General features: G+C 47.5%; 9 protein-coding genes across 9 annotated transcripts; 3 read left to right on the top strand and 6 right to left on the bottom strand.

Moving 5' to 3' along the window:
* Positions 1-193: 193 nt before the first annotated feature.
* Positions 194-1,160, top strand: N7484_011293 (bZIP transcription factor; the record flags this gene model as incomplete). The annotated part of the gene is made up of 3 exons (XM_057121680.1): positions 194-217; positions 276-611; positions 684-1,160. 3 exons carry the CDS (start codon positions 194-196, stop codon positions 1,158-1,160), a joined length of 837 nt encoding a protein of 278 aa, XP_056967434.1.
* Positions 1,161-1,551: 391 nt separating this feature from the next.
* N7484_011294 (UbiE/COQ5 family methyltransferase) lies at positions 1,552-2,639 on the bottom strand (the record flags this gene model as incomplete). Its single annotated transcript, XM_057121681.1, has 5 exons — positions 1,552-1,595; positions 1,655-1,816; positions 1,877-2,219; positions 2,273-2,377; positions 2,433-2,639. The coding sequence occupies 5 exons, from the start codon at positions 2,637-2,639 to the stop codon at positions 1,552-1,554; spliced, it is 861 nt and encodes a 286-aa protein (XP_056967435.1).
* Positions 2,640-3,335: 696 nt separating this feature from the next.
* On the bottom strand, positions 3,336-4,677 carry N7484_011295 (arsenic resistance protein; the record flags this gene model as incomplete). Its single annotated transcript, XM_057121682.1, has 4 exons — positions 3,336-3,992; positions 4,050-4,136; positions 4,189-4,331; positions 4,383-4,677. The coding sequence occupies 4 exons, from the start codon at positions 4,675-4,677 to the stop codon at positions 3,336-3,338; spliced, it is 1,182 nt and encodes a 393-aa protein (XP_056967436.1).
* Positions 4,678-4,998: 321 nt separating this feature from the next.
* On the top strand, positions 4,999-5,599 carry N7484_011296 (Rhodanese-like domain-containing protein; the record flags this gene model as incomplete). The annotated part of the gene is made up of 3 exons (XM_057121683.1): positions 4,999-5,202; positions 5,254-5,368; positions 5,421-5,599. The coding sequence occupies 3 exons, from the start codon at positions 4,999-5,001 to the stop codon at positions 5,597-5,599; spliced, it is 498 nt and encodes a 165-aa protein (XP_056967437.1).
* A 457-nt stretch (positions 5,600-6,056) lies between these two features.
* Positions 6,057-7,323, bottom strand: N7484_011297 (actin-related protein ArpA; the record flags this gene model as incomplete). The annotated part of the gene is made up of 3 exons (XM_057121684.1): positions 6,057-6,119; positions 6,178-6,492; positions 6,556-7,323. The coding sequence occupies 3 exons, from the start codon at positions 7,321-7,323 to the stop codon at positions 6,057-6,059; spliced, it is 1,146 nt and encodes a 381-aa protein (XP_056967438.1).
* Positions 7,324-8,107: 784 nt separating this feature from the next.
* Positions 8,108-8,829, bottom strand: alg13 (N-acetylglucosaminyldiphosphodolichol N-acetylglucosaminyltransferase catalytic subunit ALG13; the record flags this gene model as incomplete). The annotated part of the gene is made up of 3 exons (XM_057121685.1): positions 8,108-8,231; positions 8,288-8,426; positions 8,502-8,829. The coding sequence occupies 3 exons, from the start codon at positions 8,827-8,829 to the stop codon at positions 8,108-8,110; spliced, it is 591 nt and encodes a 196-aa protein (XP_056967439.1).
* A 305-nt stretch (positions 8,830-9,134) lies between these two features.
* N7484_011299 (mitochondrial 37S ribosomal protein mS35) lies at positions 9,135-10,350 on the top strand (the record flags this gene model as incomplete). Its single annotated transcript, XM_057121686.1, has 2 exons — positions 9,135-9,693; positions 9,752-10,350. 2 exons carry the CDS (start codon positions 9,135-9,137, stop codon positions 10,348-10,350), a joined length of 1,158 nt encoding a protein of 385 aa, XP_056967440.1.
* Positions 10,351-11,559: 1,209 nt separating this feature from the next.
* Positions 11,560-13,560, bottom strand: N7484_011300 (uncharacterized protein; the record flags this gene model as incomplete). Its single annotated transcript, XM_057121687.1, has 3 exons — positions 11,560-12,797; positions 12,875-12,971; positions 13,027-13,560. 3 exons carry the CDS (start codon positions 13,558-13,560, stop codon positions 11,560-11,562), a joined length of 1,869 nt encoding a protein of 622 aa, XP_056967441.1.
* A 1,664-nt stretch (positions 13,561-15,224) lies between these two features.
* On the bottom strand, positions 15,225-20,114 carry N7484_011301 (uncharacterized protein; the record flags this gene model as incomplete). Its single annotated transcript, XM_057121688.1, has 2 exons — positions 15,225-19,715; positions 19,782-20,114. 2 exons carry the CDS (start codon positions 20,112-20,114, stop codon positions 15,225-15,227), a joined length of 4,824 nt encoding a protein of 1,607 aa, XP_056967442.1.
* Positions 20,115-20,866: the final 752 nt, after the last annotated feature.

A 20,866-nucleotide genomic window follows, 5' to 3' on the forward strand; every position in this document is an offset into this window, starting at 1 on the left:
AAAGCGAAATCAAATACAGGAAGCAAAAAAAGATATATAGATGAAGCATGTCACTGGCGAACGCTGATTGGTCAAGATAAAGCAGTGTACATTTGCACTGTACTAATGCACACCACCACGTGGATCTCATTTCAAGGTTGCCCCGCTTAGTCTTTGAACTTCCGCTTGTCGTGAGATCAAAAGTATACAATCGATGCCTCGACCCAAGAAGTCAAAGGTCTGTTGCCAGAGGCGCGATTCGCTAAATCTCAATTAATCTCAAAGATACCTTCTAGGCCGAAGATCTAGCTCGAGTCCGCAATAACCAGCGAAAGTGCCGGGAACGCAGGCGAGATTACCTTGCAGAGCTCGAGCAGAAACTGGAGCTTTATGAAAATGAAAGAATTCAATGTAGTGCGGACTTTGCGAAGCTTCAAGCTACAGCACATACACTTCGACAGGAGAACGAAATACTGAGAAAATTACTTCGCTTATCGAACATCAGTGAAAATGATCAAAGCAATAGTCTCGCAGATGGGGCGAATGATCTTGAGATAGATCGCGAAGATCTCTTGAATCAAACGCAAAGGATTTCACGCGTTAATGCTGAGCCTGGAATTCTCCAAAGGGAGGTACGTGTAAATGGTTTCATCCTAGACTTCAAGTTTCCTAGTAAGATTGCAAGCATGACTAAGTAAATACAGGTTTCTGAAGAGGAGACATTATATGAGCTCCCTAGCCGTGACGAAAACTCTCTACTACTCAATTCAAACGGTGCTGAAGTCGACAATTTTATCGCCAGTGACCGAATTCTCTCCGGCTCTACTACATCCATATATGACGCGAAAGTCAATACGCCTACTTCATCCTTTCCGATTTTACCACATTTCTGGTCACCTATATGCACAACAGAGCTCAAGGCATCGACCAGCACTAGTTCCCAAGCTATATCTTCTCTAACACTTTGGCCTGTGTTGACCGATGAAATGGCTAGTGAGGATAGAACCATCCTTTGTTCTATTGCTTATCGACTGATCCTGCAATCCAACAAGAGACGATACAGTGAATCAGAAATTGATAGCAAGCTTTGTCGTGGCTTCAGACAGGGTCGCACACAATCAGAGAAGTGTAGGGTTGATAATGAGGTTCTGTTTGCCCTTCTTTCTGAGATATCATCTTGACAGAGAGGATGAGAAGACAGCAGGCGGTACAGAAATGCTCGAAGTTACTTACTAACCGCCATGTATTCATCGAGTATGGAAAGTCTAGAGCGCAAAGAGAACACACGCAGAGTGAGAAGAAAGTTGAAGAACCGACGCCACTGCGTACTTGACTAGGAATACACAATACAATTTATGAAGCATTGATACCATAATTCTCAATTGAAGACGACTAGCTCAATTAATGATCCGTCTTAATGCAGGACTGGACAATGAGGCTAGGAAGAAGGATTTAGTGCAATGGGCAGGCCGATTTCGATAATGCCGGTGGTAAGTGATGGGAACTGCCATCTAGCCTTCGAATCCTGCTTATATGGCCTATTCAATACCCTAAGTCTACATGTAGGTACCCTTAATCATGAAGATCGGGCTTGATGGCAAAGATCTTGAAGGAGCCTTGTGAAGCGTACATCGTCAGCGCTGTGTCATGTAGATTCCTTTGTTGATCGACTCACCAGCCCAGAAGTTAAAGTCCACATCAGACATTTGTTTCGCGCTTGTACTTGGTTCCACCCGGTTGCAACACGAGCCAGTAGAACCTATTCCATTGCCTTCTTCCCTCTGCCAAATTCCCTTGTACAGATTGAGATCACCTCGGGTGTTCAATATCAACATATCTGCGAGTCAGGTATTAACACAGAATCATACGAAGTCTTGACAGACTGCAGTATAAGTACCTTCAAACCCAGCTCCTTTCAGGTATCTCTCATAGTCGCAGACCTGGCTAGCACCAGCGATGCATCCGACATACAAGGAAAGGTCCGTCTTGATATCCATCGGAAGCTCCTGTTTTGCTAGTATATCGCTAATTGCGACCCTGCCTCCCGGCTTCAGCAGACGAAACATCTCCTGGAAGACAAGAGGCTTTTCGACTTCCGGCACCAGATTCACAACACAGTTACTGACTATGCAATCAGCAGTCGAAGGTGGCAACGGAAAAGAGGTAATAAATGCTTCGATAAAGGATGCGTTGGATACACCTGCTTTCCTGGCGTTCTGACGTGCTAAGTCTAGCATGTCCTACTAGCTTTAGCAATCAGGTTAATGAGCTCAATAGGGAGTAGCCGGCATACCTTGGTCATGTCAATACCAATAGCCTTTTCTTCCGCTCCGACCTTCTTTGCGGCTAGTAACACGTCAATACCTCCCCCACTACCTAGATCAATCACAACCTCGCCCTGCAGATTGGTGTTAAACTCAGCACCTAGGGGTGAGACGGCGACAGTCTCCTACCTCTTTTATGTTTGCCAATGCCAATGGGTTCCCACAGCTGACACCCAGATTCGCTGTTTCTGGAATAGAACGCAAATCCTCCAAGTCATATCCAAAAGCCTTTGCGACATTGCGTTCATAGTCTCCTTCTTTATACGAAATTTTGGTCTGGCTTGCGACTCCTGCATAGCGGTCTTGCACAAAGCGATAGATAACTTTTGAATTCATTTCGTTGACGCCTATGGTTAGGTAGGACGGAGATGGAGAGGTCTTGATGGGAGGTAGCGGCGATGGAGAGTGGGGAAGAGAGAATATAAGCTTGAATGATTGCAGGCAGCTGCAAAGAACACGGGCGTTGCTGTTGGGAGAAGAGGAGAGAAGAGAAGAGGAGAAATTAGAGATGCAGCCGACTTAAGACATGGCCAGAGCAAAGCTCATTTAGGAGCGATCAAGTCTAAACGTGCACTGAGTGTGCTATCACGGGTCTAATTGGGTGGTTTTCTACTTCATTTCATGCGGGGGCGGCTCATACTTTCCACATTTGCTGGTATGTCACCGTTAAGTCTGTTTGTCATCGAATGACCTGTTTGTCCTATTTGTCAAGATATAAGGATAAAATTGATAATCAACAGCCTCGGAATGCTTACATGGGTCAAGTTGGTTCAAATTTACTTCCATTCATCAATGGTCATTGCCTCTGCTGGAATCCTGATAGGAGATTTAATTTACCAATAGGACAATAGGGCACATATTACTAAAATTAGATTATTAAATATATGAAAGAGTAGAACATGCTTCGTGGGGACAATTAGATCTTCCAATTTGACTCATTAGGTTCCAAAGGATACGCAGCAACCAGCAAACAGAGTCCAAAAAGCTCCCATGAGTTGCGATATGAACATTCCAATCCAATCCACCTTTGTTTCAGTCCTTCCAACCAGCCCGTTTGGCTATAAACTTGACAACATAGACAAGCCCAAGCAGTACCGGAACCTCAATCAAAGGCCCGACAGTCGAGGCCAGTGCTTGATTGCTGTCAGCACCAAAAGTTGCAACCGCAACAGCGATGGCAAGCTCGAAATTATTGCTGGCAGCAGTGAAGCTCTGAGTAGCAGCCAACTTATAACCAAACCCAAGCTTGTAAGTCACGAGAAGAGTGACGAAGAAAACAATGATGAAGTAGACAATGAGAGGCGCGGCAACTCGGATGACGGACACAATCTGATGGACCACTTGACGGCCTTGAGAAGCGAATAAAACAAGGATCGTGAAGAGAAGCCCAATCAGTGACCACGGACCGGCCCACTTCAAGAAGACCTGGTCGTACCAACGTGGACTGGCCAACTTTCGAAGGGTAATGCGAGTGACGATTGCCGCGCCTAGTGGGATACCGAGAAACACTGCTACACTTTTCGCAGCGGTCGTATAAGAGAGCGTAATATGGCTACTCGGGTTGCCAATGACCTTGATGAATAAGATGGCTAAGGGGGCGAAGAGCACCATCTGCAGGAGTGAGTTTATCGCAACGAGGATGGCGCAGTATTCACTATCCCCGCCAGCCAGGCCAGTCCATATGAGGACCTATAGCAAGTAAAAGTTAGTATAGTTCAGACGCAGTATTAGGAGAAGGTGATTTACCATAGCAATACATCTAGCCAATCCGACTAGAATCAGTCCTTCCCGAAGCTCTGGTTCATCAGGTAGGAAAGCCCACGCCAGTGCCAGCTAGTTCATACATTGTCAGCTATTTCCACCATAGCATTTAGAAAGGTCTTACCATCAAGAAGGGTGCAATGATCCAGTTCACAATGATACTAAATGCAATCTGGACCCAGATACCACGCTGTCGTAGGATATGGTGTAAAGATTCGTATCGCACTTTGCAAAGAATGGGATACATCATAACCAGAAGACCGACCGCTGATACTGATTAGCTGAGGCTGAGAATTGACAAAGCAGACGAGAAAATACCGATCGGAACAGAAACCCCGACGAACTTCCCCTTTTGTAATGCAGGGCCTGTATTTTCCACAAAATTTCCCAGTATGATCCCGATGGCCATCGCAAGGAAGATCCATAAAGCCAGAAAACGATCTAACCACCCAAGACTTTTGAAGGCTGATTGTTTCTCAGTGAGCTCCTCGGACTCGTTCGTCCTTTGCTTTTCGACATCATTGGCTCTGGGACTTGACGCCAGTTTTTCCGATGTTGGGTCATCAAGTTGAGGTCCCTCAGGGACATTTGTTTGATGTGTTGCTGCAATCATGCTTGATATCAAGGTCGAATATATGGAGACAATATTTCTACAGAAAATTTGTCATCGGCAGACCAACGAAACAAAATCGAAAAGTAGATAAGTGACTTGCGAGTTGCAGGAAGACCTCAATTATAGTGGTAATGTGGCCAATCACGCCCGTGGAGAGAAAAACCTAGAACTGACCAATCACCAACGAGCAGTGACATGCTCATCGCTCGTGCTCCACCCATGGACTATATCAACAAAAGTACTAAAATTCGAACACTGGCTGTTTTAATTGGGTAGCATATCGTCGATTTTCCTTTTCCCAATTCATCAAAGTTGTGTTCAATGTCAGTCCCACAACGAACGGACGAGACAAAACAAGAAATGATTCCAGCAATACCTGCATGCCTTCCGTGGCACGCAGCTTACCCTGCACCAAGGATTGTTGCAGCCTCGATATCCTGCCTCGACCTACTTGGATGGTTCAAGGAAGGCAAGAAGATCGGAAAAGACTATATCCTCATTGATTTGCGTCGTACGGACTTTGAGGTACAGAATCTCTACCACGCTCGTTTATCATTCTTACATCCGTATGCATAGGGCGGTACCATCCGAGGTTCATTGAATCTTCCTGCACAGAGCCTGTATCCCACCATTCCGGCTCTTTATTCTGTTTTCTCGCAAGCCAAAATCTCCAAAGTCGTATGGTACTGTGGTCAGTATGACTCGACTCCACCAAAGGAAGCCAGCTAACAAAAGGAATGCAGGCTCTTCCCGAGGCCGTGGACCACGTGCGGCTGGCTGGTTTGCGGAATATCTGGAAGAACAGAAGGATGAGGGAATGGAAAGCCTTGTCCTGGAGGGAGGTATTAAGGGATGGGCAGCAGCCGGTGATGATTACACTCGACTGATGGATGAATACGATGAGTCAAAATGGAAGGACTAAATTGACCCTTCAGGTGGTCCAAGAACATCGAGAGAATATCTGAAATTTCAAAAGGGCGATTAATTTACAACGACGAAGTTTGGACAGGGCGACTTGTTAAAGCACAAGTCTGGCCCATTGTGATCATCTAGCATAAACCTCAAGACTCCAGCACAAGAAGAAAGTTTATTTGCACAAATTGATGTGAACAGAAGATGTCAAGTGTGATGTCGTGGATGGGAGATCTAGGGGATATGAATGGGGGGATGGGTATCAAAAGTCGCAGATACTATGCACGACTCAGCAAGTCTCCAGGCGATCGCTGATCACCTGCTTCGCATAACCCTCTTTGAAACCAAGATTGCTGCACAGCAGTGATCGATCTGGAGACAGTCCCCTCTTGCTGAGGGTATCGGGATGTAGATGTTGTCTTGCCAAATTTGCAAGAGCCAGGCGCCTGGTGGAGGCCACAACTCGTCTATGCGAATCGCTTGAAAATGATCTCAGGGTCCTCATGCCATTCGTCCGCACTTACCCACATCTGTACACACGATCCTGTTAGCTTGTATCCCATATATCGGAACTATAATCCTCCATACCTTTCTAAATGTGCTGAGACCAGCCAGAATGCTACCACCAATCCAGGTGGTGTACTTGCGTTCTGCGGGCGCCGAGATTCGGATCTTCATGTCCTCAACGGCAAGACGCTTAATTTCGCGCATAAGACGGTCTGGGAAGTTTTTGCAGAGCGTTGAACCACCAGAAAGCACAATGTTGAGGTATAGTGACTTGCGCAAGTCCAAGTCCGTACGGCTGATAGCATCTTGGACGATTTGGTGTACACCTGGGTATTCAAGGCCGATCAATTCGGGGTCAAAGAGGATTTCAGGGGCACGGTAACGTTCTTGACCGATCTATAGAAAGATAACATCAGTATAAATCCCAGCGAAGAGATGACGCTAGTCCTGTCTGCTCACTTTGATCTTGTGTCCATCGGGCAGGACATAGTCAATTGCCTTAGCATCCGACTTATGGTAGCTATTCATCCACTCTTTTTCCTCGCGCTTCGGGTCCAGCGACACGTAACAGACCTTCTCCTTAATCATTCGCACAACCTCCTTTTCAGCACTAGTGTGCAAGACATGGCCGGATTTCCGAAGGAGTAATTGCAACTGCTCTGTAACATCGCGACCAGCGACATCAATTCTGCGGATACTATTGGGGATGGCGAAACCTTCAAACACGGGCACCGCATGGGAGACACCATCTCCGGAGTCCAGAACGACACCGGTTGTGCGCCCAGACGCGTAGAGAGAGAGCACGGCCTGAATCGACATGTACAGGGCTGGAACGTTGAAAGCCTCAAACATCAGCTGGGCGGCGGTATCGCGGTTGGCGCGCGGGTTTAGCGGAGGTTCGGTGAGCAGCACAGGATGCTCCTCGGGCAGCGTCTTCAGCTCGTTCTCATAGACATAATGCCAGATAGACTCCATATCTTCCCAATTTGTGACGATTCCGTGCTCGAGCGGATACCGGATCTTCAACAAGCCGCGGAGATCCTGTGCGCGCTGCCCGATAAATGAGTCGCCTTCGAGGCCGCCAGCCATGACCCGCGGGTGTTTGGGACGACCGACAAATGAGGGGAAGTAACATGATGGGATCTCCTCTCCTGCAAAGCCGGCTCGGATGGTGCCACTGCCGTTGTCAATGACAATTGGCACGTTGTGTAGGGTGGCCTCAGCCATTGCGGGGGGTTGGGTGGTGAACGGGGGAGGTTCGGGGGTTGAGGCGCGAGAGTGATGAGACGGCCCCAAGGCCTATGATCGGCAGCTCAGAGGGTTTAAGAGCAATGTCCAAGACAAGAGGGCATGGATGATTGTAATAGTCGTCAACTGGGGTTCACCTCGTCGAGGGGGTAAGGATGTTTTCGCGTCGGGGAGTTGTCAACAAGAAGCTTGGGCCAATGGTGGCGCCGCAGACACATCCACTCGGATCTTGAGAACCCAACATGAATCATCCAAGCTAGTAAATATTTTCTTCAATCGATATACTCTATACTTTAGTATAAAATGTATTTGATGCTCATATCTGAAGAAAAAGAGAATTGGGTTGAAAATATTCTACATTCATTAATTTGCGTCGCGATTTGGACATGGTTCGATGTATACTCAAGTATTCGAGAATAGTTCCAATGCCAAGTTTAAGCTTACTTGAGTGCCACCAAGAGTAATCGCATGAGCTGATCTCTTCAAGAAAAGTGAATTTGTAACTTTTGATTGAAAGAAAATGAATGAAACCACCAGATTGTTTGCCGGATCTTTTGAGGATTCATATTCAGCACAACACAACTTCAGACATAAGCAACGCCCGCATACCAATGAACGCCTAGCTAAATACAAGAATTTGCAGAAAAGAGCTTGTAGCGCATGGTACAGCCCTAAAGCTCCAAGCCCAAGCGTTGCTTTGATCGTAGGGCAATCTACAAACATGCATACAACGCCTATTGCAGACAAAGAGTGTGATGGACGCTTAATCGACATATTGGAGCTGGTCATGCAAGGAAAGCATAATGTTGTCCGCGCTCTCAATCTTCATGGGTGAGAACCTCTTCACACGTTGATCAGTGGCTTTATCGATGGCCGACATAACATCTCTAGTGCATGGTTAACGAAAATGAATGATCAGGGTATATCTACAGAGGGTTCTCACTCTGCCCGGGCCATAACGCCATATCCAAGGGTTTCCATTTGGATCGCTAGTTCCTCCTGATGGTTGTCAGCCAGCTTGGGATTTGGCACAATGATCAGCGGTAAACCACAGCGCAGACCCTCAAGGATTGTTCCAGTGCCTAATCTGCGTCAATTTCCAGGCCTTGAACAGTCCCCACAATCACGAAGATGCAGTCAGAGAGTTGGTCACTTACCAGCATGGCTGATCATCAGACCAAGCTCCTGGTGTTGATGAGGTCTACTGTAGGGCTTTTTCTCCATGGCCATGCCCATATAGTCACTCAGGTCCTTCTGGAAGTCAAAACCTGTCACATCGATACCATGGAAGAATGCATCGCCTGGGTAATGCCCATCTAGGCATGAGTCAAATTGTTCACGTCCGTGAGCTCCATATTGGACAAAGAGATGAGTGAAGCTCTTCTCAGCAAGCAGCTTAAAGAACTGCTCGTTGGCGACTGCGGCGATGAGTTCAGGAAAAGCCGCCGTGGCCCCCACAGTCACGAAGCAGACTTTCATGACCATAAGTAAGGAATACGATAAAGAAGGGTAGGATGAAGTTACACAATGAGAATGTGAGTCTGAGGAAGAGGTTGGGATTGATGAAACTGTCTGAATGTCTAAACATTGTATCATCCACGACTTATCGGCTTATCGGCTTATCGGCTCCGAAGCTTATCGATAACATCTACATCACGTGATTATGCCCATCTGGAACTGGTTCTACATCACGTGATCCAAACCCGGCAAGGTTTAGCGTGGAGCGGACTTGGAGATGGAAAACATCGACAAGCAGATAGCCGTCTAGCCTCCTGTCTACACTCGCCACAATGGCTTCAGCTACACGGTCATTGGGACGGTCTACTCGACTCCTGTCCCAGCGGGGCTCAGGATGGATCTATACCCGCCAATTCTCAGTTTCCCCGTACAGATCTGTCTCCGAAGACCCGGTTCTTCCTCCTCCGCCCAAGGACGTGCAGCCAGCCGACCTGCCGCCAATGCCCGAGTACTCCCCCGAATCCCTTTCCAAGGAAGCCCGCTCTATGTATGATTTAATGTCTCCGGAGGATCGCGCAGCTTTTGACTCTGAGAACCGCCGCATTGTTGCCGACTTCAACGATGTTTCCAAGCGTACCGCAGTGTTTGCGGAGCTTGAGAAGATGTCAAACCAGATCGACAGGGAGGAGGACCTGCGATTCGAGGATATCCGAACCAAGTCTCGTGGCTTCTGGGCTGAGGATGAAGATGACGAGTTGGCCTTGGTTGAAGACGGTGACGAGGAAATCAATGACGATGAAATTACCTCCATGGCCCATGCCTCGATGGAGGTGCACCGTGAGATGAGAGAATATGCTCGCATTGCGGCGTGGGACATGCCAATGCTCAGCAGTACGATTGATTATTTTATACTTCGTGGCTGTCCGTAGTTTGCTAATTGTTCCGGCAGAACTCGCAAGCCCTTTCACCCTGCCGCCCCAAAACCACATCCTCCGCTTCCGTTACACTACCTACATGGGTGAACAGCACCCTGCCGAACCGAAGGTCGTCGTTGAGCTTGCCTCTAAGGACCTGACACCCAAGCACTTGACCGAAGCCCAGCGCCAAACCTTCCTCAAGCTGGTCGGCACCCGCTACAACCCTCAAACCGATATTGTGCGCATGTCCTCTGAACAATTCGGCTCCCGCGCCCAAAACAAGCGTTACCTCGCCGACCTCGTAAACTCCCTCATTAAAGAGGCCAAGACCGGTGATGCTTTCGCCGATATCCCTCTTGACCTTCGCCACCACAAGCCAAAGGTCCGCCCCCAGTTCCCTGAGTCCTGGAAGATGACCGACGAGCGCCGGAGGCAGCTCGCCGCTCGACGGGAGGAGCGCTACAATGCTGAGAAGCAGCGTGAGGCTATTGTGGATGGTAACCAGATCGTTGGACATGCTGTTCTTTCCCTTCCTGAATTCAACCCCGCACTAAAGGCCAAGGCTACTGCAGAGCGGGAGCGTGTTGCTGTTCACGTTGGGGGTCGTGCGAAGAAGCCGCTTCGTCGGTGAGGTGTCTGTGGACACTGTACATTTCTTTGCGGCGTGATCTCTTTCTCTGGTGTGTTGGTTGGATAAACCCATTCGCGAGGCGCGGGCGCATATTTCTCAAAGTCCTATCAGGCTTCATGTTTTCTAGATGTACTATAGCCATTTTGTTTTTCCAAATTTATTGGTGTCTCGCTCCCACTTGATTCTGTAGATTAAGTTGTTGATCTCTAATCTTTGACAGCCACGCATCCGGTAGCCAAGCCCTAAGAACCGTCAGACTCGGGCCGAGCTTCAAGTCTCTACTAATCTACACTCTACTATCTACAATTTATAAGGAAGAGAGATTTGTCTGAATAAATTTAAAAGCAAAAGATGTGACAGCGATGACTGGAGGAAATTAGTCGAAAAGCAGAACACAGCAGGGGTGTCTCGATGCAATCTCGATCTCAACATCTCGCAGTCCATAGCACTAAACCCCTGTGAACTTAATCACTCTCCACGAAAGAGGCCCGCGGCAAAGAACCTCGGAATAATCCAAGGCTCAGGCAGGTAGAGGGAGTAGAAGCGGACACACAACAAAAGAAATTCACGAAACATAAGAAATTCGGAAACTCGGTCACAAAGCTTCGGGTCCCAGATGGGTCCCAGGCCACATAAAATGCAGCCAACAAAGTACCGGTGAACATGAAATGAAAAAAATAATAAGGGAAATGGGCACAGGGGTAAATGCAGATAAAAAGAAAGCAAAAAAGCAAATAGAACACCGTGAAAAAGATAGAGACAACAGAGCAGAAACGAAATGGGGAATCACCATAATCACAGCAGTCGCTCGTAGATCGCTGTCAAATTGTTTGAAATCATTCAAAAGAGATGGGGAATCACCATGAAAGTCGTTCATAAATCACTGTTGAGATCGTGGAACCATTGGAGAGCAAATAGCGAGAACTATCCTTGCGACAATCCTCATGCGATACTCGTAAAAGCCAACCAGCTCCCAAAAGGTTGTCAAATTGTTGCGGCTGAACTTCATGGTGGTACAGCATAAAGGCAAACATAGAGTGAATACCATCATGAATTCGAGAGCAAGGATCGAAAGAGGAAACAAAACAACACGGACCAAAGATTGCAATACACACGAGGGCTCGAATAAGAATGAGACATTCTGCCTTATCGTGACACCTATGTTCAATCGGCAAGAAGCCTGTTCGAACATACTATCTTCAGTCGTAACTATTGTTTGTTGAAACGGTCGTACATGGCATTTTGGCCAAATTTGTACATCGCGGGGACCGGAGTGACATCGACATTTTTGGTGTCAATCAGTGTACCAGTCTTGGGGCACTGTCTCTTGGGTGGAATAATTACATCCTCACCAATGGGTCCGAAGTTGAAAAGGACCCGGTGAGGGTCAATTTCCTCGGAATTCGAGAGGAGCTTCTTGAGGAGTGCTCCCATGGTAGAAAGAACCGGGACAGATTGGCACTCATCATATTGGAAAACGCCAGCCTCGAGAATATCAGACTTGAACTGCAGAGGCTCAAGTACATCGGTATCATCAACGTCGGACTCGACAGTCTCCTCGATAGGTGTGAGAACATCGGGGTTCGCGCCCAACTTCTTCTTCACATCACCGTCGCAGCCGAAATCATACATACGGCGAGACTGCCGACGACAAAACACATCAGGGATCTTCGGCATTCCGGCAGCTTTAGAGGATTTGCAGGTGTTGACCGAGTCACTGGAAGTGTCTTCATCCAGATAGTTCATTTGGGGCTTGATCGATCCGCGGCCTGACAGGGACGCAGCATGACGCATGCTGTTGTTCTCCACGCGGTGGGGAACCGGATAGCCATGAAATCCCAGTGGCCCAGCCCCAAAGCGAGTGGGAGGCGCAACTGACGTGACAGGAATGATGGCCGGGTTGGTTGACACACTATTCATCATAGTGGTCTTCTTCAGATCATCGGGAGCACCTGTCTTCATGGAAAGGTGGCTGATAACACTGTCGGGACTAGTACTGTTGTCCGGGGTCATATTGCGAGGCACATTGTGCATCTGACCCATGCCATTAGTAGTCTCAGTGTGCATCTGGCTCATGCCGTTGGTATTGTGCATGGCATTGGCAGCCTGGTTCATGTTGCGGTTACCATTGTGGGTACGACCATTGCCGCGGGCTTTTCCATTTTGAGCACCACGAGGAGTCTTGAATCGACCGTTGTTGTTGATACGGTGATTGGCATTTTCTGCATTGCTGCCACGATCGTGAGGCGCAGCTGAAGCTTCATTGAACTCAATGGCCTTTTGGTGGAGCCGATCAACAGTGCTGAGCTGGCCCTGTGGCCGCTGATAAGTTGCGTGAAGTAAGCTGGCAACGTTGAACTTCTCACGATACCATCTCGGGATATCGCGAAGACCCAATTCCTCGATGAGGCGAGGCTCCAGGGGCATTTCATGCTTGAACATGCATCCTGTATTTGAAAGTGTTAGTTTATGTGTCTGTGGAGTTGTGGGTATATATAATCGTGAAGGAGGGGCTGATACTGACCCTGCTGGAGATAGTCGCACTCGCCATGGCGGATCCAGTATGAACAGTACTTCTTACGGTTAGGACCTTGATCCTGATCACGACGGATGGGAGCAGGCTTTTATCATGAGGGTTAGTGTGACGTTGAATTTGACGAAAGACAATGTGCTTACCTGGTCATTCCCAGAGAGACTGGTGCCCTGGTTTGTAGAAACAGGTACAGCGGCAGCTTGGGTAGTTGGGCCGGTTACCTCAATAACGGGAATGGTTCGAAGCGAGCAGCGATTCATGGCGTTCTGAATGATGCCCCGATGGTGAAGGGGCAAAGAGTTGTCGCTGATTATTTTGATGAGAACCGACTTGAGCTCGATTAAATCATTCTGATTCGAGGCGGCCACAATGGGAGTTCCCTCAACAGCCCATGGCTCAGCACGAGGGCGGGCCATGCCACAACTCGTCATTCCCTGGGTATCAGCTGGGGAGATAGTACGAGGAACACCTCGGATAGAGATGGTAGGGGGGAGCTCATCGAGGGGGACCATCGGAGTCAATCCTCCCCCAGGACGCGCGCAGAAAAAGACGGGACCCGTCATCTTGAACGCGAAGTGAAGGTTCTGACCACGGTTCAAGTATTCAAGGTCCAAAGACGCGAAACAGAAAGCAAGGAACGATACGATCACAGAGAGCAAGAAGCTATAAAGCTTCATACAGGAATCAAAAGTGGGAAACAGGAAAGGTAATGAAAATGAAAAAAAGAAAAAAAGGCAAGGAAGAGGTTAACGAAGGAAGAGGGTTGAAGGAGGGAAGCGAAATGAGGGGCTTTTATAGTACAGAAACCGTTCTCTTACTTTGAAGTTATCGTGAATGAAGTTCAGTTATTTCGCGTATTATTTTGACGCGCCAGAAAACTCTGCATTTTCTGTCTGCATTTCCTCATGGCATCTCTAATACCTCACCTTCTGAATCAGGTTATGCGCAATGACAATTTTCAAAACAATGATCTCTGTGTGCAATGAGCATAGAGCAAGAGTAGTTGGAAGTTCGGGCCCTCCCCCATACATCAAAAAAAGTCCTGCACGGAACATGTCATTATGAATAGATCTTTTAACCATAACAATGAAGAAACCATGAAAATAAAACACAACGTTCCTTCAACATGAATTAATAATCTTACAGTCATTTATGTACAACAAGGCTAGTCGCAGCTATCGTCTTGTTAAAATTTCAACCTTCTCCACTAGCTTCCATGGCAGAAACCAGGGGCCCCGTTGATATTAAGACCCAAACCTGATGACACACTCCCTTCAATAAAATCGGTACTTCCTCCTTGGTCAGAAAATGTGTTGTATCTAGCAAACACTCTGCTCAAACACCAGCAAGCTCCAAGTGCTTGATTGGGGTAAACCATTGGTCAGGAATAATGATAACCCCCCCAAGCAAAAATTACGTCCCTGAACAATCACCTTCTCAATGCTCCGTGCTAACCGATGAACGTTCCCTAGGTAATAGAAATTATATCGCTCCACCTTACCAACGAAGCCTGGGCTATCTGTCCTCCCTGAAACTGCCTTGGCGAGATCGACAGGAGCTGGACGATGGTGGAGATCATCTGCTCATGCTATGGACACCAGAAAACAGGAAATACACAGTCCTTGACAAATATAAAAATAAAAATTCTACAACCCCCATTGAAGCTACATATCTGGTGATTGTTGATGGATCGTCGTGGTCAGTAGACAACTGACGTTGGGCAGCGGGTCTCGTGACTTGTATGGGCCCTAATATTTCTCAATGTTACGCCCCGGCAACCGCTGTCCTGACATATACCAACGTCATGATACGGAGACAGAGATTTCATGAACCTCTACAGCGTTATATTATGCAGATGACGCTCTACAATACATTTGGCACCGAATATTTGAAGAAATCGATTTTCTTCATTATATAATCCATCGACTATTCCTTCGTGCGGCTTGAATGGATCAATCAGATGCTAAAGAAATTCGAAGCTACCGTAGAAAAGTGAGGGATACGGAGAAGCTAACTTGGGGATACGTTATGGATGGGATATCTCAACGCAAAGCCAGTAATATCACGCTGAGATTATTGTCTTAAAAAAACCATCAAATTGGGGTATCACGTTCAATCAATGAGCATCAAACTGGAAATATCCATGCACGCCCCCTTTTTTCGCCATATCCATGATTAATCCATAGAACAGATTCGAAATTCTATGCACACCATTCATTTCATGCTTCGCTTGAGGAGAAATAAAAGGTGATATCGACTGCGCAAAAAAAGAAAATCAAGAACAAAAAAGGGAAACATAACACAAATGTCCCTGGGTAACAAAAGTAGCAGCGGGCAGATGCTAGTGAATCGATGGGTGTCCATGACTGTTGAGATAGGGAGAAACGAAAGGATATGAAGAGGAGCTTCCCAGCTCATCGGGTCCAGTCAAATCAACGACATCCATGTCGTTGGATGTGTGAGGGTGCTGGGCCACAGTGCCCTGGCTCAAGGGCATGTTCCGCGAGGTTCCAAGTAGGCTAGGCTGCACTGTGTTTCTGTATTGCGGCCGCGTCACGTGCTGATGCGTGAAGCTACCAACAACAGGGCCAGCTGTACTAGTCCTCAAGCTCGTGGTATGGTTTGCGGGATTAGATATATCAGCCCGTTGAAAAGACTTTCTGTGTGGCTGATGCGCGACCTTACCAAGGGAAGGAGACTGGGCCATGCTGGTGTTCGAGTGGGTGGCATTGGTTGTTGATCTGAACAGATCAAACTGCGAGGTGGGAGTAGGCTGAGGTGCAGTAGCAGGTGCTTGCGAAGCACGGATTTGGCTGGACGAAATTTGATCAGACTGTTTCGCAGGCTGTCTGCGCTCGGCGTGTGCTAAGTGGCCGAGGACTCCCCGCAGATATTTTTTGGCTGCAGAAACAAGACTGGGAGACTCTTCACTTTGAGACAATGCATCTAGCATACGCTTAATCTGGACTTTGGAATGAAAATGAGGACAAGCTCGCCGTCCTCCGAGATGTGCAAGGCCGCAGAGCGGACAGTGTTCGACGCCAGCCTCTTTTAAGGGACAGTGACCAAGCCCATGCCGTTGTTTGCATGCGATGCAAGGCGCAATCGAATCCAAATCCGAAGTGCCGTCAAGGCCGCCCAAGGCTGGGGTGGCCACAGAAACGTGAACACGCTTAAATGGACGAGACTTTTTCAAGCGGAGAGGCTCAATATCAATATCTACATCACCAGCATCTCCGGCTGTATCTTCAGCAGAATCGGATTCTTCAACGTTGCCTTTCTGCTCAAAATCGCCGTCGCTCTCACTGCCCGCCTTGCTCTTGCGCTTTTTGACCGGAGACACTACTGTCGAATTTGCACCATCAAGGTCGTTGGCCTCTTCCTGTGGGGTCTGGTAGTTAACTTGAGCTCGCTTTCGTTTCCCACGACCAAACCCTTCGGCTTTGCGAGAAGTCTCCTCGTTAGCATGGTGCTCACGCTCTTTCAAAATCTTGGCCCAGAAGTCCTCATCCATAGGTAAATCTTTACTCTCGGTCACTTCATCCAAAGTGCCACCCTCCTTTTGCCAGACACGAGCAAAGTTAAATTGTGAATTAGCGTCTCCATCTTTGGCACCTTTGTCCATTTTCTTTGCCTCCTCGGCCTTTTCGACTTGGCTTCGGTCTAAGAGGTTATCGATAGCTTTTTCGTCATAACTAACATCGGCTGAATCGTCATTTTCGAACAAAGCCTGGGCACCATGACGCAAAATAGACTCTAAGTCTTCTTCATCTTCCATGTCGTCCATGCGCTCAATGAGAACATGGTCAAGGGCCAATTTTTTCTTGCCCTTTTCCATAATCTTTTCCTCCACGGATGCTCGTGTTGTAAGGTGGTAGACAAGGACGATATTTTTCTGGCCGATTCGATGAGCACGGGACAAGGCTTGCATATCTTGTTTAGGATTGAAATCGGGGTCCATGATTATGACAGTGTCAGCGGTCGCGAGGTTGATGCCAACACCACCAGACCGAGTCGATAGAAGAAAGGCGAAGTAGGGGGATCCAGGCGCATTAAACTGGTCAATTTGCTTCTGCTTCTCCCTAGCCACCAATCTTCCATCCAGACGGCAGTAGCGCAGCTCGAGCCCGGAGAGGAAATCTTCAACAAGATCCAAATTTTCAAGAAATTGGCTGAAAATCAACACACGGTGACCGCGCTCATGCAGCTTTGGCAACATCAGGTTCAGTAACTGAAATTTGCCAGAAGCCTCCACCAAGCGCTCATGGGCTTGACTGGCATTGTCTGTGACTTCCTCAATTTCTCGACTGTAAACAAATGGGTGACATAGACATTTTCTGAGTTGCATGAGAATGTTGTTCAAGTTGTGCTTTTCGTGTTTCTTTAGCTGACTGGCATGGGTTGTGCAAATGGCTTTTATCAGTTCAGGGTTCTTTCCCAAAATTGACTTGTACAACTTCTTCTGTACAAAAGACATGGAGACAGGTACAATGATTTGCACCATCGGCGGTAGGAATGGCAAAACCTCAGCTTTGGTGCGACGGAGGAAAAACGGACTAATCATTTTATGAAGTGCTCGGATATTTTCTGAAGTGAGTTTACCATACTCTTCTTCCAAACTGTCGGCTTTTGTCTTTGGATTAAGGAATTGGATGAGGTTGAACAACTCCCGGATATTGTTCTGAAGAGGAGTGCCAGTGAGAAGAACTTTGAAATCAAACTTCATGCGCGCAAGTCGCTCATAAAGCTGAGATTTATCATTTTTTAGGCGCTGGCCCTCATCGACCACCAAACCTGCCCAGTGAACTTTGGACAGCACCTTTTTCGCTTCGTCATCAATCATGCTCTCATATGAAGCAATGACCACATGGCAGCAGAGATGCTTGCCACCTTCTGGGAACATCTCATGCTCACGAGCCATTTGGCGCGCATATGCGGACCCGAAGTACGTCACAACTTGAATGTGCGGTGCCCATGACTTGATCTCACGTCGCCAATTAGGAACCGTGGAATTCGGGGCAACTACCAAGAACGGCCAACACGTATGCTTCTGAATGAGGGTCGCAAATAGACCGATGACCTGAACTGTCTTTCCGAGGCCCATATCATCTGCTAAAATGGCATTCCTTTGTTGAAGATGCATGTAATAAAGCCAGTTCACGCCCTCGAGTTGATATTCCATGAGCTGACCATTAGTGATCATTTTTGGTTGAGCTTCCAGTACTAACTCATTCTCAAAATTCAATTGGCGGATAGCTGTGAGATGATGTTTGAGCTCTCTGCGGTCAATAGGCTGGATCGTATCTCGGCGCAACCAATCTTCGAAGGCTGCCTTAAAGTCTTCCCATCGCTCGGTCTCCTCTGACTTAGGAGGTACCTCCCAGACTGCATCTTCGTAATTCAATCCCTTGTACTTGACGTATGCCTCTTCAATCAGCTCGGGTATCTTTTCATCAGGTTCAATTTCCGATACCCATGAAACATTGAACACGATGTCTACCCGTAGATTTTCTTCGGGGATCGCGTCTTTTGTTGTGAAGATTGGTTTTCGAGGGGTATTGTAAAAAGCCCGCAGCATAGCGGGACTGCTGACTCCCCACACCCAGTCCCCAGGCATCCAAGTTGCGCGGAAATATGACTTTGTTTTCCATTTGATGAGATACTCCTTGTCGACTTCTGGAATAAGCTCGGGCAGGAGAGATGACTTTCCCTCCGCAAATTTGGATTCAAAAGGACGCCAAGCCACAAGGACCTCTATTTCAGCCGGTGTAGAAGAACAATCATGGCATTGCCAGTGCTTGTATTCACTGAAAGGGTCCATTTGGTCAGCTTTATCATTGCCGTCGATTTGGGGGAGATGTTCAGCGTGGAATCCTCGGTGGCAAGTAGTGCATCGGAATAACACATTGTTGACATTGTTAACTAGAGTCATATCAATGTGAGTGATCGGGTCCGTACCCCCGTTCGCTATGCGTAATTGTTGTTCTTCCTTGGCGGTGAGACGCCCTCGAAGGGGTTTGGACATTGGACCTTCCTTCCTACACACAGCACAATGGCCGAGATGAGGGCGAATGTCATGTTTGTCATGAGAACTGCCAAGACAGCGGCGGCATTGGAGGATAAAATTTCCTTCGTCAATCTTGGTGACCAGATGCTCTCGACTGCCACGGGGTCCGAGGCAAGATTGATGGTATGATGAGCTGCAACCTTGGCAAAATACAAGGATTCCTCTCTCTTCATCATTTTCAAACCAATTGCAGGTAGAGCAGCATCCAAAATGTCTATTTCTGAAATCGTCATCACGACTGAGTTCAACAAAGATCTCTCTGGCCCCAGTGTATTTCGGTCGGCTTGGGCCCTTAGTCTCGGCTTCTGAAAGGTCATCTTCAAGGCGTTCTTCCATGGTTTTTCGAATGGTCTTTCTTTCCCGATTCGACCTGCGTGTACCTCTGTCGGAGTCTGCTTGTTTTTTTGAAGAAAAATTGGTTTGCGCCTTTTGAGCTCGCCGTCGCAGCCTAGTAGAGGCACGAGCATTGAGCTCGTCGTCCGAGCTTTCTGAAGCAGCTGAGAGCTTTTGACGCTCACTTGCAGTCTCGATATCGAAATATTGAGAGTGTTTAGCATGGCGACGAGCTCGGCGCGTGCCAGGTCGTGAAAAATCTGGGTCGGATTCTTCCGATGCCGCGCCATCTCCAGAGAACATGGCGCGCAGACGCTGCTCTCGGCCATTGCTTTGAGTCACTGCTAAATCGTCGCTAGAATCTGAATCCGGATTGAACTGATCTAAAGCTAGAACACTGTTTTCTAGCTGCATGAATCGGTCATAGGTCATCTGGAGACAGTTGCGAGGTTAGAAGATGGTTATCTATCAGAAAAAACCATGAATTGCCGCTCTTACTGTTTGTTGCTCTCCACTCTGAAGTCTCACAGTGTATGAGGGTTTTTTGGGGTTTTCTGAATTTAATTCCAAAATCCGGCGCACGGAGAAATGGCCTGGCAGATACTCATAGTCTTTTTCATGATCAACAGTCGGCACCACGATCTCCATAGAAGATTGCATAGCTCTAAGCTGTTGTGGCTGGTGGGCTTCATGCTTCTCCTCTGGGGTTTGGTCTTGAGGTTTGTTCGAGTCGTTATTGCGAGTGGTAGAACCTTGAAATTGGTTCAATAACTGGGCCACGATCGCATCAGCGTCCTCAGAGTCGGACTCAGAGCCCGTTTCCTGAGACATGTCTTTGCGGTCACTCAGTGTCCCGAGATGAATGTATCAGTAAGTGAGCATGGGGAAATTGAGACTTGTAGGCGCATAGAAGATAATCTGGGGCAAATTTAGTCTTCGGTGAGGGTATCCCAACTCAAACACTTAGTAGGAGGAATGAACGAGTTTAGAGGGGAAATAGAGGTATGGAAGAAGCAGCCTTTGTATTAAGTAAAAGAACAAAGAATCTCAAAAATGGCAGGTGATACATCAACTTGGCGCGTCAGTGACGCGCGATGCCGAGCCCGGAGGGCCGGAGTAAATATCCCCCAGTCTTATCTTATCGGTCTTATCGGCTGCGAGTGTAAAATCGGACTATTCAATGTCTTCACTACTCATGACGTCCATGGACTGGTGTACAATATACAGATCTATATGCATGTAAATAATGAAAAATTCCCCTCACCTGTCTCATTGCTTTGTGGTCATGGATGCATGAATTAAACTCGCAGTCCACCTACTTTGCTCCTACCATGTTTGGTGCCTGGTTAATCAGGCACCAATGATCATTTCCTTGGCACAGCTTATCCCTACATCCACAGACGTCTGGTGTAGGACGTCGTCGCTTTTTGACAGCCTTGGAATCAGCGCAACAAATACTTTTCTGCTTTTGAGATTATTCACCTAAGATTCAAGATACTAGGAAGCTCCTAGTATTGATCCATATCCGAGGTTTGAAGGAAGACACTATCGTTGGCTTCACAAAAGGGGGCAGTATCAACATC

Source organism: Penicillium longicatenatum, assembly GCF_028827895.1.
Source record: "Penicillium longicatenatum strain IBT 33135 chromosome Unknown contig_7_segment0_segment0, whole genome shotgun sequence".
Lineage (NCBI taxonomy): Eukaryota > Fungi > Ascomycota > Eurotiomycetes > Eurotiales > Aspergillaceae > Penicillium > Penicillium longicatenatum.